Source organism: Petromyzon marinus, unplaced genomic scaffold, assembly GCF_048934315.1.
Source record: "Petromyzon marinus isolate PM22_M1 ecotype Great Lakes invasive population unplaced genomic scaffold, UKy_Petmar_22M1.pri1.0 PM_G_Scaffold_54, whole genome shotgun sequence".
NCBI lineage: Eukaryota > Metazoa > Chordata > Hyperoartia > Petromyzontiformes > Petromyzontidae > Petromyzon > Petromyzon marinus.
Window position 1 is genome coordinate 1,284,398 of NW_027423007.1, and position 12,550 is coordinate 1,296,947.

Consider the following 12,550-nt stretch of genomic DNA (forward strand, 5'->3'; position numbering starts at 1 on the left):
GGAAAAGCCAGCCGGGTTTGATGAGGAGACACACCCACCCCACACACGGCAACCAGGCAAAGAAAGTTTTAAAGAAAATTGCAAAATAATATTAATAATAACAACGTGTTAACCTTACACGACATTCCATTATAGAACCTTACAGAACCAAGGGATATGGATTCCAACAATCAAGAAATGCACCTCTTAAACTCAGGATGATAATTATTTTTCTTTTTAATAATTCCATCATAACAATTCGAACCTCGGTAAAACCGAGAGGTGTCGGGAGGACGTAGTTACAAACACGAGTCTTGGCGAACATGGGACCAAATGGTATTTGAGCAATGTAAGTCAAAAGTATAAAGAGGTGCTCCCGGCCACCTTTGTCTTTCCCTGCAGCACGTGATAAAATGCATACGCTCGGAAGAGCATCTTCACTTGGAAATAAATCAAATACTATGAATCACAAGCAGGATCATAACTGTGTATGATAAGATACCAACTGTGATGTGAAATGTTAAACTTAAAAAAAATCTTAACCATTTCTTTGTGCGTCGGAACGCGTACGGAAAAGGGGGGGGGGAACCCGCCCCTCTCTCTGGGTGGAGGGATTAGACAACCAGACGCCACCAAGATGAATCGAGGTGTCTGTTGTCTTGATGTTTATGGCTTGAGGAAAGACCCGAACAGGACCGTGTCATAAATGACACACACACAAACATACACACTGACACACGAACCCCCCCCCACCACCGACACACGAACCCCCCCCCACCGACATACGATCAGATCAAAGATAGCTCCACCTCGTGAGGGGGAGCCGAGAAGGGGAGAGATTTTTGGCATAAAAAGGAGCCGTTTCAGCATTGAAATCAGCTCATCAGCCCTCGGGGCCAACTCATCAGCCCTCGGGGGCAGCTCAACAGAAGAAGACTCATCTCAACTCAGCTCAACAGAAGAAGACTCATCTCAACTCAGCTCAACAGAAGAAGACTCATCTCAACTCAGCTCAACAGAAGAAGACTCATCTCTACTCATCTCAGCAGAAGACCCGCTCAACTCATCTCAGCAGAAGAGCAGCCATCACCGACGCCGGAGACGTCTCTACAACTCGCCGAATTGGCGAGTGTCGCCAATTGGCGACCCGCTGCCGCTGTTAGCGGCCAGCGCCACCACGAGCGAATCGTGAGCCTGCAATCTACAACCGCCGACGACGGAGCACCAGCGCGCCGCTGCGGGCGTGCTTCTAACGCCGTCTACCAGACGGTCATCTCAGCTACAACAACGCATCTACTCGTTCACCAACGTCCGTCGAGTCCGAACCAACTACTGAAAGAAGAATCAACTGATACGTATGATACACTGCCCCCCCACTACACACAAACCAGACGTCTGCTTGACGCAAAGAATCGATTCTGAACATTGGCCTACTCTTACACCACTCACACCATTCAACACACACACACGGGTCATTAACAAGCCTAAAAACCTCAAGCCATTGAACCATCCGTGATTGTGGAAACATCGCAACGACCGAGTGAATAATCCATCGTTTTTAAGAGTGTTCATGATTTTTCTCTGTAATATTGTGCTGGGGCTGTACTTCTAACCGCATAAATTACCAACTGACCCATTAACAAGGATTAATTCTTGGCTCCTCACCACGGAGCGCCGCTCGCGGGGATAGAGAGCTTGTTCAACCGGTTCCCTGTCAGGGGTCTGGCCACAATCAATTAAAAGATTGGCCCGAGATAAGGATCTCAAAAGGAAACATCGCCACCCATTGAGTCGCGTTGAGAAGTTGATTAGGAATACTTGAGTCGTTCGTTAATATTTGTCTTTCTGCATAATCTTGCCGGTATCCACGAATGAAATAACGAATTCAAACGCATATTTGTGCCTCCAAGAATAATACCGGTTGGAGTGCCCTGTCAACGAGTAGCGTTGCATAATAATCAGTCATCCTATTGTTAACAACGTGACAATAATTGCATTAAGGGCCGCGCATGATCAGTGACCGAATGCTGTTTTGTGTGACGATTCAAGTAACGAAGCTTTGTGGCCATCGAGTGGTGTTGATAAGGCAATTAGAAGTATTACAGTCGAACGCTTTAAATTCATAATCGTTATGAATCAATGAACGAACATCAACGTGGTACTGTGCTGACGATTTCAAGCATAATAACTTCGCATATCAGAATGTATTAAGGATTGGATACGAATCAAAGACCAAGTGCCGTGTTGTGTAACAATTCAAGCATACGAGTTTGCATATTATAAAGTTAAGGTTTGATAGAATAGTTCGCATGTTTTTAATCTCTCTCTCAACAACCGATCGATTGCGTTACGCGTCGGGAATTAACCACAGGTGCCGCTATCGAGGTGAAACAACGCAATCGTGATGGTATCGTGTTAACGCTGTGTTGAAATTCCAAAATCCCGAGATTGAGTTTTTCATATTATCCAAAAATTAAAGTTAGCTAGAAATAAAATTGATTAACGCAGAAGGTTTGTGTGTGATTCTTCCTGAAATTCTGCATAATATTGTTCTGCGTATGAGATCTGAATCCTGGGGACCTATCATAAGCACACTATCACCACATGATCCATAACACACATAATCCGTAATGTTCAATCGAGAGTAATCGTATCCTTATCGATAATACGGAATTGAAGAGCAGAGTCGAATCGTCTCTCTCTCATTCACGCTCACAACGCCTGCGTCACTGCATACGATTAATTGCGTTATTCCAATTCATAACACAATCCTCGTCACCGAGGCTCGACCTGATAATCCATAACGACCTGCATTATCATAACCACGCCCACTCGCATAAATTAATACGATTATCTCTCGAATCAGCATAATTTATGCACATAATTACACTAATTAACATAATTTCGGATAAATTATGCAAATCTCAAATTTCATTTAATTTTCATTATTTTCATCAATTTTCATAACACCTATATATACAACAACACATACATGGGTATATGTTTGTAAATGTATTTACAAATGTATAGATCTGCCAACAAGTTCCTATGTAAATTATTAGTGGACTTATATATTTATATCTGTACATATGAATGCATGTGTGTAGGTATGAATGTACACATGCATGTATACATCCATGCATACACACGTAACCTATGGAAAGCAAATGTACATGTGTATGGAAATATGTATAAATCCGTGTATGTACATATGCAACAAGGCAGTGGGTGACCAGTGCCTCTAGGTTGAGGAAACAACAGCTTCCACTTCAGGTTTGTTCAACCTCCGGTGACGTGAGATTGAGAGGCACGCGTACAGGCCTCGTGTCAATCCACTGCTGTATGAGGACGACCCCCACCCCACGTCGTGCTGCTCCGTTGGGGTCACGTGACCACAATTCACCGTGCCGGTCAGTGCGGGTTAAAGGCGGCCAAGAATGGACACGGGAGCATAGAAGCACAATACGACAATGGATTTTGTCTGTGACGGCCCTGTGCTTTCCCCGCCCATCACTTGGCGCGTACAGGTGGATTCATTGAGAACTGGAACGTGAAAAAAAAGTCTGATGATGAAGAAGCTCCTTTGCTAGGGACCAATTATACGGAGCAGTTTATCCCGGGAAGATATGTGCCCCTGTCCGGTTGGAGAAAGCGCCGATGTAACTGCCGCTCCGAATCTTATTCGTGCCTTCATCGTGCTCGTTGATTAATCATGGAGGGACCCCTCTCTGTGGACTCCACAAATCTCCCACCTTCCTAAGTGCAAGTGATCATCCAACCTTCAAACTTGCACCCATCAATGAGAACGCATCAACCCGGTACTCGGATCCCTCCACTGTGCTCTCAATCTAATTCCGACTCAACCGCAAGATGGAGGATCTTGAAGACGCCTTCAATGTCTTCAAGATCTTCCATGGGCTCTCAACGCTCCTACCTCTCCCCCCCTCTAATCGCCTATATTATCTGCACACCGGCAACTAAGATCTCCCATCTTACTACCCCTGTTCAAGTCCAGCCCAAAATCTTTCCTCGTCCTTCTTGTCTACGATCGTCTCAAGTCTCCGAAATGTTTCAAAGAAGAAAATGAATAAATACTTTCCTGTTTTTGGGCGATTCCCAGCGATGCGGATTTAGACGGTCTCTCAATGCGCTTGGATCGTATTGCCGATGAAGCCAATGCCGTCGCATTCCAGTTACTCAACGGATCCACCGGACGCGCGCGCCATTGCCCGAGACTGGAAAACCCGAGGTGGCACTTGTGGCCTCCTCAACCTGAAGCCACGAAAAACCTCTCCTATGCATTAAGTGCCTGGCATGAGCAATTCACATTTTCCAGATTCCGTATTCAAAGATCGCACGTGTCCAAAACCAACGGCGCCATGTTCAAGTTGAAACCGGTTCCTTGCGAAGCCTCGGGAGGTACCGGTGGGGCGAGTGGGAGGACGTGTCTCACGGTGGGCCCCCCCCCACCCCAAACTCCCCCTTCTCTCTCCTCGCCGTCTGCTCGATCTCCACCACGGTTCTAGTTTCTGTACCGTGCCGCAACATCGGACCACAGCCTCTGCATGTCCTCCAGGCCCCTGGTCCAGAGCTCGCGTAGCTTCACCCAGCCGGTGCGCGCCGTTATCAGCAGGTAGTCGGCGTTCTGCGGGTATCGCAGGATCGTGTAGCGGGCCATGACCAGCGACTGGCAGAACCTGCGGGGAAAAGTAGACCATGTTGTTGTTGTCGCCGTTGCTGTTGTGATGGTTAATATCGTTTGTTATTCAAGAGGGTTTTTGCTGCCGACTTGTTGATCGGCTGGGATTTTAGCGTCCAGGAATCGCAGCCATAGTTGGATCAAGTCTCGTGGTCAGCAGCAGAAGTGCCAGCAGAAGGAAAGTCGCCGTCTTCATCTTCCTCGTCTCCAGCAGCAGCAGCAGCAGCAGCGTGATCAGCAACATGATCGTAAACAACATCGCTATGAGTGTCTTTTCTATAATCATCATCACCGTCATCAGCAGCATCCGTAGAAGTGCTGTTAGCAACATCATGGTAATCAGCATTATTATTTATGTCTTAACTGTTACTGATCCCCCCCGTTCACCAATACACATTAACCAGCATGGTGAAGTATGGTCAACCACCGCGACAATCGACATGGCATTGGCAAGACCTTCATTCATCATTGGTCTGATGAAGAGCTTTAAATAAATAATAAAGCACGTGTGTTTTTTTTGCCGCACAATCATCGAGTTTATCGGATTCTCGCCAGACTTGGATTAATTCTCGTTACGCAACCGCCACAGGTTTTTGAAGCCAACGTTTCCCGATGCGGCCAACGGCGATCCGGGCAGACCCGACCCGACCTGCCCCGGCCCCCCTCCCCACCTCCGCTCTCACCTGCACGCCACCAGGAAGTAAACGGCCCTACCTCTCGTCCTCGCTGAGGGCCTGCACGCTCTCGTAGCCGGCCAGGACGTGACCCCCGGCCTCCATCGCCTCTCCGCTCTCCACCATCATGTACATGATGGCCATGGCCAGGTCGTACACGTGGTAGCCGAACATCATCGAGTTGAGGTCCACAATGCCAGAGACGCGGTGCCGCGGCGCTCCCTCCGCCGACTTGGGCCCCTGCTGCTGCTGCTGCTCGCTTCCCGCGGCCACCTCCTGCACCAGGATGTTCTCGTCATTGAAGTCACCGTGGATTATGCCTGCGGCGAGGGAGAAAACGTCGAATTTGATTTCGTCCGTTGTCTTTTATTGTTGACCGTCCTCCCCTCGTCGCCGTCGTCATCGTTCGTGCCCGTGCCGTTTTTATTCCGGCCGCACGATTGGTGTTGCGCAAGCCGCGTGTGCGAGTCTAAGAACGGCCCCCGCAGAGTCTCAGTGAATAACCGACTTCTCCTGCCTTCAAAGGCACAGAATTACAATAACCCACCAGCGTCGTACAACCCTGTACAGGGGCGAGATATGGAGCGGTGTGTAGTGGTATGCACACCGCATCACGAGCCCTTGATTCCCGGCCATGGAGAACATCACTGATATCTGAACCAGTCCTGGGATCCTACCTACCTCCTCACCGACCAGCATGGTGAAGGAGGCAAAACAACCCCCATGACCCTACACAGCCTGGGAATGCCTTCGTCCAGATAGTGCATTGACAAAGGGCTGTACATTATTATTATTATTATGAGTATATGTGTAACAAAAACTGTTGAACACAATTTAGCATGCATTGAAAAATGATTTGGTAGAAATTACAATTATGATTTATATACAGTAGCATCTGAATGTAATAAACCTGTCATTTGATTTCACCTGTGATCAGTGTCTGTGCGAGTGTCCCCCATTACATGCATGCCTTGTAATGCATCTGTGTATGCTGGGTAAAAGTAATCACGTGAAGCACATTGCAAAGAAAATGCTTGCCACAAATGAATCACAATACCTTGCTGATCTCGTCAAGCAGCATAAACCATCACGCGAATTCGGGTGATCCTCGCAGCGGCTTTTGGCTAACCATCGAACAAACAAAGACGGTCACCGCATCGCGCGCTTTCAGATGCACTTCTGCGGCCGTCTGAAAAGCTCTTCTTTCCGATATTAGGAAGGCACTGGAGCTATGCACTTTTAAACCTAGATTGAACACTAATTTATTTTTGAACTGATTTTTTGTGTTTAGTTTGTTGTCCTTCCCCCGCACCTCCGATTAGCACGGTTGGCTACGTACGGTGCGAAAGAAGTTCAACGTACACACGTACGCGGCACCCGTCGTGGCTTCAAGGCCTCGTCGGTGGCCTGAAGCGCCCCTCGCCCCCTGAGGCATGGAGCTACGTCCCGGGTGAAGCTGCGAGGCGAGCGTACATCTGGTAAACTTGTGCAGGTTGGGTTGGATCTCCTCGCGGAACTTGGCGATTACCTCCCTGACCAGACCCTGGTTGGGGTCGCCGTCCAGAGTGAAGAGGTAGGGCTCGAGCAGGTGGGTGTTTGACAGGTTCCAGATGAAATTGTCTCGTTGCAGGGAGTGCAGGAACGGGTGCTCAAACTATGCAGATGTTTAAAAACGAAGGCGGTAAGATGACAAAAAATGCAATACGAGATTAACATCGCATTGGCCAGTTGAGTACACATGTAAGTTAAAGGCAGCAAAACGTCAAGCTAGCAAAGGATAGTCTTCGTTTCAAAAAAGATGTTCTCCTTGACTTATTATTTTCTCTTTGTTTTTTTTTCCGGTAAAGTCACGTAGGTAAAACTATAAAATAAAAGAATAAATGAAAAAACAACTACATTTTTAAAAATTCTATCATTTTATAGTTTTACCTACGTGACTTTACCGAAAAAACCAAAGAGTATGAATCCTTGCAGTCACGAAAGCTAAAAATCTAGACTTATTATGCAGCTGAGGGTGGGGCTGCCCAAGTCCTGCGTGCGGCTGGCAAATGTTTGATTGGTATTTGTGAATAACAGGACACTTGAATGGATCTGAGAAGTAGTTTTGTGAGATCACCTTCTGTGGGCCATTCTCTAACCAGAGGTGATGCACAGAATGAGATGTTTTTTTCCATCTCATGACATGGCACCAATTAGCACAACTCATACAGCCCTTATCAAGGCACTGCCGTATTCAGTGTTGGTCATGTAGGGTGTTTGACCATACTTCGCCAAACTGGTCAGTGTAGGTTGGTGAACGATAGAGGACAAGGGGAGTTGGGGGGGGCAGGACTGGTTCAGATATCACTTGCCACGAATGTTAGCCGTGGCCGGAAATAAAACTCAGGTGGCCGGGTTCGTAGCGCAGTGTGCTCACAACTGCACCACCGCTCCACCCCGACGCTTGGAATAAAATTTGGGGGGGGGGGCAGACAACAAAAATACGTTGCTTGAAAACCAGCCATTCGATCACTTGGAAGGACTCTCACGTTGCTAATTATGAACAGCTACGTACGTTCCGAGCGAGTGGGCTCGTTACGTCACATTACACTTGCATACCGAGAGAAAAGGCTCGCCGAGACTCAAGACTTTTTTTTAAGATTGTCGTAGTAAGGGGTTGGGGAAACTATCGCTCCGCATTTCCCAATGAAGTAATTTGCGAGTTATTTCTTTTTTGCCTCTTTACTTTGGCAAATATTCTCATATTCTTGTTTCTTTCGGTAAAGTCACGTAGAAGGGAAACAATAAAATAATAAAAATATAAAACAATAGAATTTTCACGACGTTTCGACTGCAACACAAGCAATCATCATCAGGTGTGAAAACCACAACAATAATTTTTTTTTTCAAATTTCCTTGTTATGGTTTTCACACCTCATGACGATTGCTTGTGTTGCAGTCGAAACGTCGTGAGAATTTCATTGTTTTATATTTTTTTATTATTTTATTGTTTCCCTTCTACGTGGTGGTGACTTTACCGAAAGCAACAAGAATATGAATCCCTGCAGTCTCATGTCACGTGTCAAGAGGCGCTCGTGCGCTCGTACCTGCTGCAGGGCTTGGTGGATGCTCGCTGCCAGCTTGCCCACCTGGTAGTACAGGCTGCCATCCGCCAGCACCCTGGACAGCGGCACGCCGGGCAGGTACGTGAGCAGCCGCACGTTGAACTCCTTCTCTCCTTCGCCGCAGTCTGAGAATTCACAGCAGGAGTCGCCACCGAGGTCAAGAGGTCACCACGGTTAGTGAAATCTCACCGTCGCTTCCTTTTGCTGGAACATAAAAAGCTGTTCGGAAGCTGATATCGGAACCTCCAAGGTCTGGCCAAAGTGTCAACTCACCACTTTGCGCCCTGTGTTCATTACCCACGTGCTATACTACACAGGGTCTCTGATGAATTGCTCAACTGATAGCCAAAGCTACTATTCTTTTGTTTAGGAAATTAAGCGACAATTGGCTGCTCAGTATTAAATGGTTAATAACAATAATGAATGTGCCAAGTCCGATATATAACGCACATAAAATTCGTGTAGTCTTTAAAACGCCAATCTCTCAAGCAACTTGAATCGAGTATTTCTGTCCCCCCCCCCCCCCCCCCCCCCCAAAATAGTAAATTGGAGTGATTTTTTTCTCATGACTTTCTTTCACGGTACTATTAACCCAGAAATTAATAACACGAACGCATTCCGAAATTCGCATTCCTATATGGCCTTGTTGTCTAAACCGCTGTAGCTAAATAAAGCATTTGAGAGGAATAATACCTCGCCACACCCATGAGTAAGGCATCCGCCAAAGTTGCAACGTGGCACGCAACCCTCACGCCTTAGCGCACGCTGGCTGGAACCGGGGGCAATTCGCCCAGGTTTGGGCCAGAATGGATACGTCAGCACACGAGTCTAGCTGAATTCCCTGGGTTCAGCTTGAGCAAATTACTTAGGAGCAGGGTGAATGGGGGCCCCATCTGCATCAGGAGGCGACTTTTATCGCTCGTTCCATCACGTAAATATAAGGGTCAGCGGCATTCCGTGATCTTCGCATTCCAAACACGGGGTTGGGCGGCGATGTCAGCTCACGCGATGAACCCCGAGCCTGGGTTTAAAGGAGCGCTGCTAGCCCAGGCATTATAATCAGAATATGTACTTTTACTGGAGGAATCCGATGAGCTATGAAGCACTTTGCTTTACAAATGTTTAGCAGCCCAGTGTTGTCCCAACTACAGCCCGTGGGCCAAGCCCGAACCACCAAAATTAATTCATTCTGGTCTACAGGACAACTATCCCGCCACGCCTTACAAGAACTTATTAAGTACATGTCTCAGTCAGCAATACTCACTTGAAATTACACACGACAACCGTCGCCCCCGCGCCCTCCCCCCAACTGAAAAGTTTGACAAGACCCTCCCGATACTCAGTGAGGCTCTACTGTGAAAACAAGTGTAACAATGATTACAATAATAATAATATTAATAGAAGTGATGCGATGCAGGAGGCCGGAGTGGGTGTGGGGGAGAGATAAGCTCTGTATCGACATGTTTGCATTTCTCTAAATCTCTCCTCTTGTGGATAGATCTTTCTCCTATCTCTTCCATATAAATATCATATTTCTGATTAAATCTCTCTCTGAATGAGTTAAATGATATCACCCTGCTGCTCTATTTAAGACCGGGAGCAAGTGAGGGCTTCACCATTCTGGCGAATTGCTCGATGATGCTGGATGTAATTACCAGCGAAACGTCGTACTCAAATATTGTAAATGTTGTGGATTCTCTCTTCATCACACCGGTGGGCTAAAGTAGTGAACTATTTTGTCTGTTGTCAACGTGACACATTTTTTACTGTTTGGCTGTGTCGGGTGGTGGAGGGTTATGACACATTTATAAATAACGCGATCTCACCCAAAAACCTTTATCATGAATAAATCTCTCTCATATCTCTACAATATATCACTTGTGACATATCTTTGCCGTCTATGCTTGTTCATGTAATACATGGTTTTGGTTTGACGTGTTCCCCTTGTCAGCCAATCCGGAACTCGATGCAAAGAGTTTGACGTTTGCTTCTCAGGGTCTCGTGGGAAGATAAGCAGAAACAAAAATGACAATTTAGGTTTTCTAAGTATGTTGAAATTCTTTCGCACCATACGTACGTAGCCAACCGTGCTCATCGGAGGTGTGGGGAGGTGGAACACACTGTGCAGTTGGTGAATGGCGGCGTCGGTGAACTGTACAAACATTATATCTACCAACCTGCAGGTCAGTAGATGAGAAAACAGAAAGTGTGCTTCTGATCTCTCACCACAGATGTTATCGTCTCGTCCGTGTGGCTTTGCTGTGAGCAGTCATTCCAGTTTCATCCCACACACCAAACATTGTTTTTTTTATATACATGAAGAATTTACAAAATATCACAATGTGGACCTTGGGCCAGTACCAACAAGCAGTGCGTTACATCCACCAACCTCACAAAAACTAAAAAGTATGATCCTTTTACATCACTTATCGTCAGTGGAGTGCGACCCAGTATTATACCGCCGCCTCATGCTCAGATATTGATCGTTGTCTTTGCAAGTATAAACCAATGCTGTATTCGTATGATTACTATCAGCCTATGACTAAATCACCTGGAATGTGCCCTATCATAAGATCTGAAGGCTAAGCAGGTTGAGCCTGGATTAGGGCTTCTATGGGTGACAATCGTGCATTAAACAGGCATCACAGGCTGCTGCGTGGTGCTATGTTGTGGGGGCCAGAGTTCAGTTGCAGCAAAATCAATTGTACTGCACTGTAGATCTATTAAACTTGATTTGTCGCTTTCGTGACTGCAGGAATTACTCTTTGGTTTTTCGGTAAAGTCACATAGAAATAAGAAATAATAATAAAATTACATAATAGCATGCGACGTTTTGATTGCAACGCAAGCAATCATCATCAGGCATAGAAGAGCTAAATTTAAGAGAGAGGAAACACAGAACCGCAGATATATATACAGACACCTAAGTGGAGGGAGTTCACACACAGACACAAAGAGAGACACAACGTATGGAGCACAGAGAGATAGGGTCTCTGTGCCGAGGCCTTAGCATGTAGGGGGAGACAAAGAGAGATGGAGACGCACATCAAGTAGAACAAGATTTAGTATTATGTACATCTCTTCTCCAACGTCTCTGCTCCCGGGACCCCCGCAGGCGCAGCTCACCGATGCTCTCGAGCGACATGATCTTCCCGCTGACGTTGTCCACCACCTCCTCCATGGGGAAGCCCCTCTCCCGCAGGAACCTCATCATGGCCATCTGCACCTCGAGCAGCTGCGGCCGCTGGCTGTCCCGCGTGTTGGTGACCTTGAGCACGAACTGGCGACCGTCGCGCGCCAGCACGCGGTAGTTCTGGTCGACGTAGCTCGCCAGCGGGCTCACCCCCGCCACGCTCACCCCGTAGAGGCGCTCCACCAGCTCCGCCACGCGGGACTCGCTGAGGCACGGCTTCTCGTGCTCGCGGCCATCGTCCTGCGGCGCGGCTTGCATCGTCTTTAACGGACAAAACGAGGGCAATCAAAAAGCTTTTGGGGTTTTGCAAGTGCACGTTGGCGTCCGCTCCATTCGTGCAGCGCAAGGCGCCTCCGATGAGCACGGTTGGCTACGTACGGTGCGAAACAAGCTCAGCGTACACACGAGGCTACACCCTGGAGGCGCTACGCTTCACGGACAGCCCACAGTAGTTGTCGCATTTACAGAGTTGTGCCGACACACGTGGCATACTACTTATTTAAATTACATCTCCGAGATCTTTAGCATCCGACTGTGAAGCAGACAGTGCGCAATATTTACAGTTCATACACCCACAGCGTTAACCGGGGCGGTCGTGGGACTCGTACCACAAACATCTGCAACGTGCTACCGCTCGGCCATGAAGTCAATCGATCGATCAGCGATCAATAAACACGTCTCTTTGCTCGCATCACATTTAATAGCAACACATTTCACCGAACAGAAAAGCACCACTTAAACATGTCAGATATAACATTCGTAATAACAGAGAATTATCCTTGTGTATTTCAGTGGAAATACAGCCAGTGCCTGATAAAGTAGCATTACTGTAACTGGAATTTTAACAAGAACCGTGGGTTTATGCAGCATTGGGGAGCTGCAGCTATGGCCCACCGAGTAA

The 12,550-nt window shown here is 47.2% G+C and overlaps 1 protein-coding gene across 1 annotated transcript; it reads right to left on the reverse strand.

Annotated features, from left to right (window-relative positions):
- Positions 1-2,813: 2,813 nt before the first annotated feature.
- On the reverse strand, positions 2,814-12,260 carry LOC142917904 (hydroxylysine kinase-like). The gene is made up of 5 exons (XM_076062246.1): positions 11,583-12,260; positions 8,439-8,581; positions 6,697-7,006; positions 5,393-5,672; positions 2,814-4,676 (listed from the first exon to the last, which is right to left on the reverse strand). The coding sequence occupies exons 1-5, from the start codon at positions 11,905-11,907 to the stop codon at positions 4,502-4,504; spliced, it is 1,233 nt and encodes a 410-aa protein (XP_075918361.1). The 5' UTR covers positions 11,908-12,260; the 3' UTR covers positions 2,814-4,501.
- Between the last annotated feature and the right edge of the window lie 290 nt (positions 12,261-12,550).

Excerpts from the sequence above, each read along its gene's own strand:
- LOC142917904 (XM_076062246.1), bottom strand. The coding sequence starts at position 11,907 with ATGCAAGCCGCGCCGCAGGACGATGGCCGCGAGCACGAGAAGCCGTGC. Across the intron at positions 8,582-11,582 it reads CATGTCGCTCGAGAGCATCG|ACTGCGGCGAAGGAGAGAAG; the intron begins GTGAGCTGCGCC and ends GTGAATTCTCAG. Across the intron at positions 4,677-5,392 it reads GCCCTCAGCGAGGACGAGAG|GTTCTGCCAGTCGCTGGTCA; the intron begins GTAGGGCCGTTT and ends TTTTCCCCGCAG.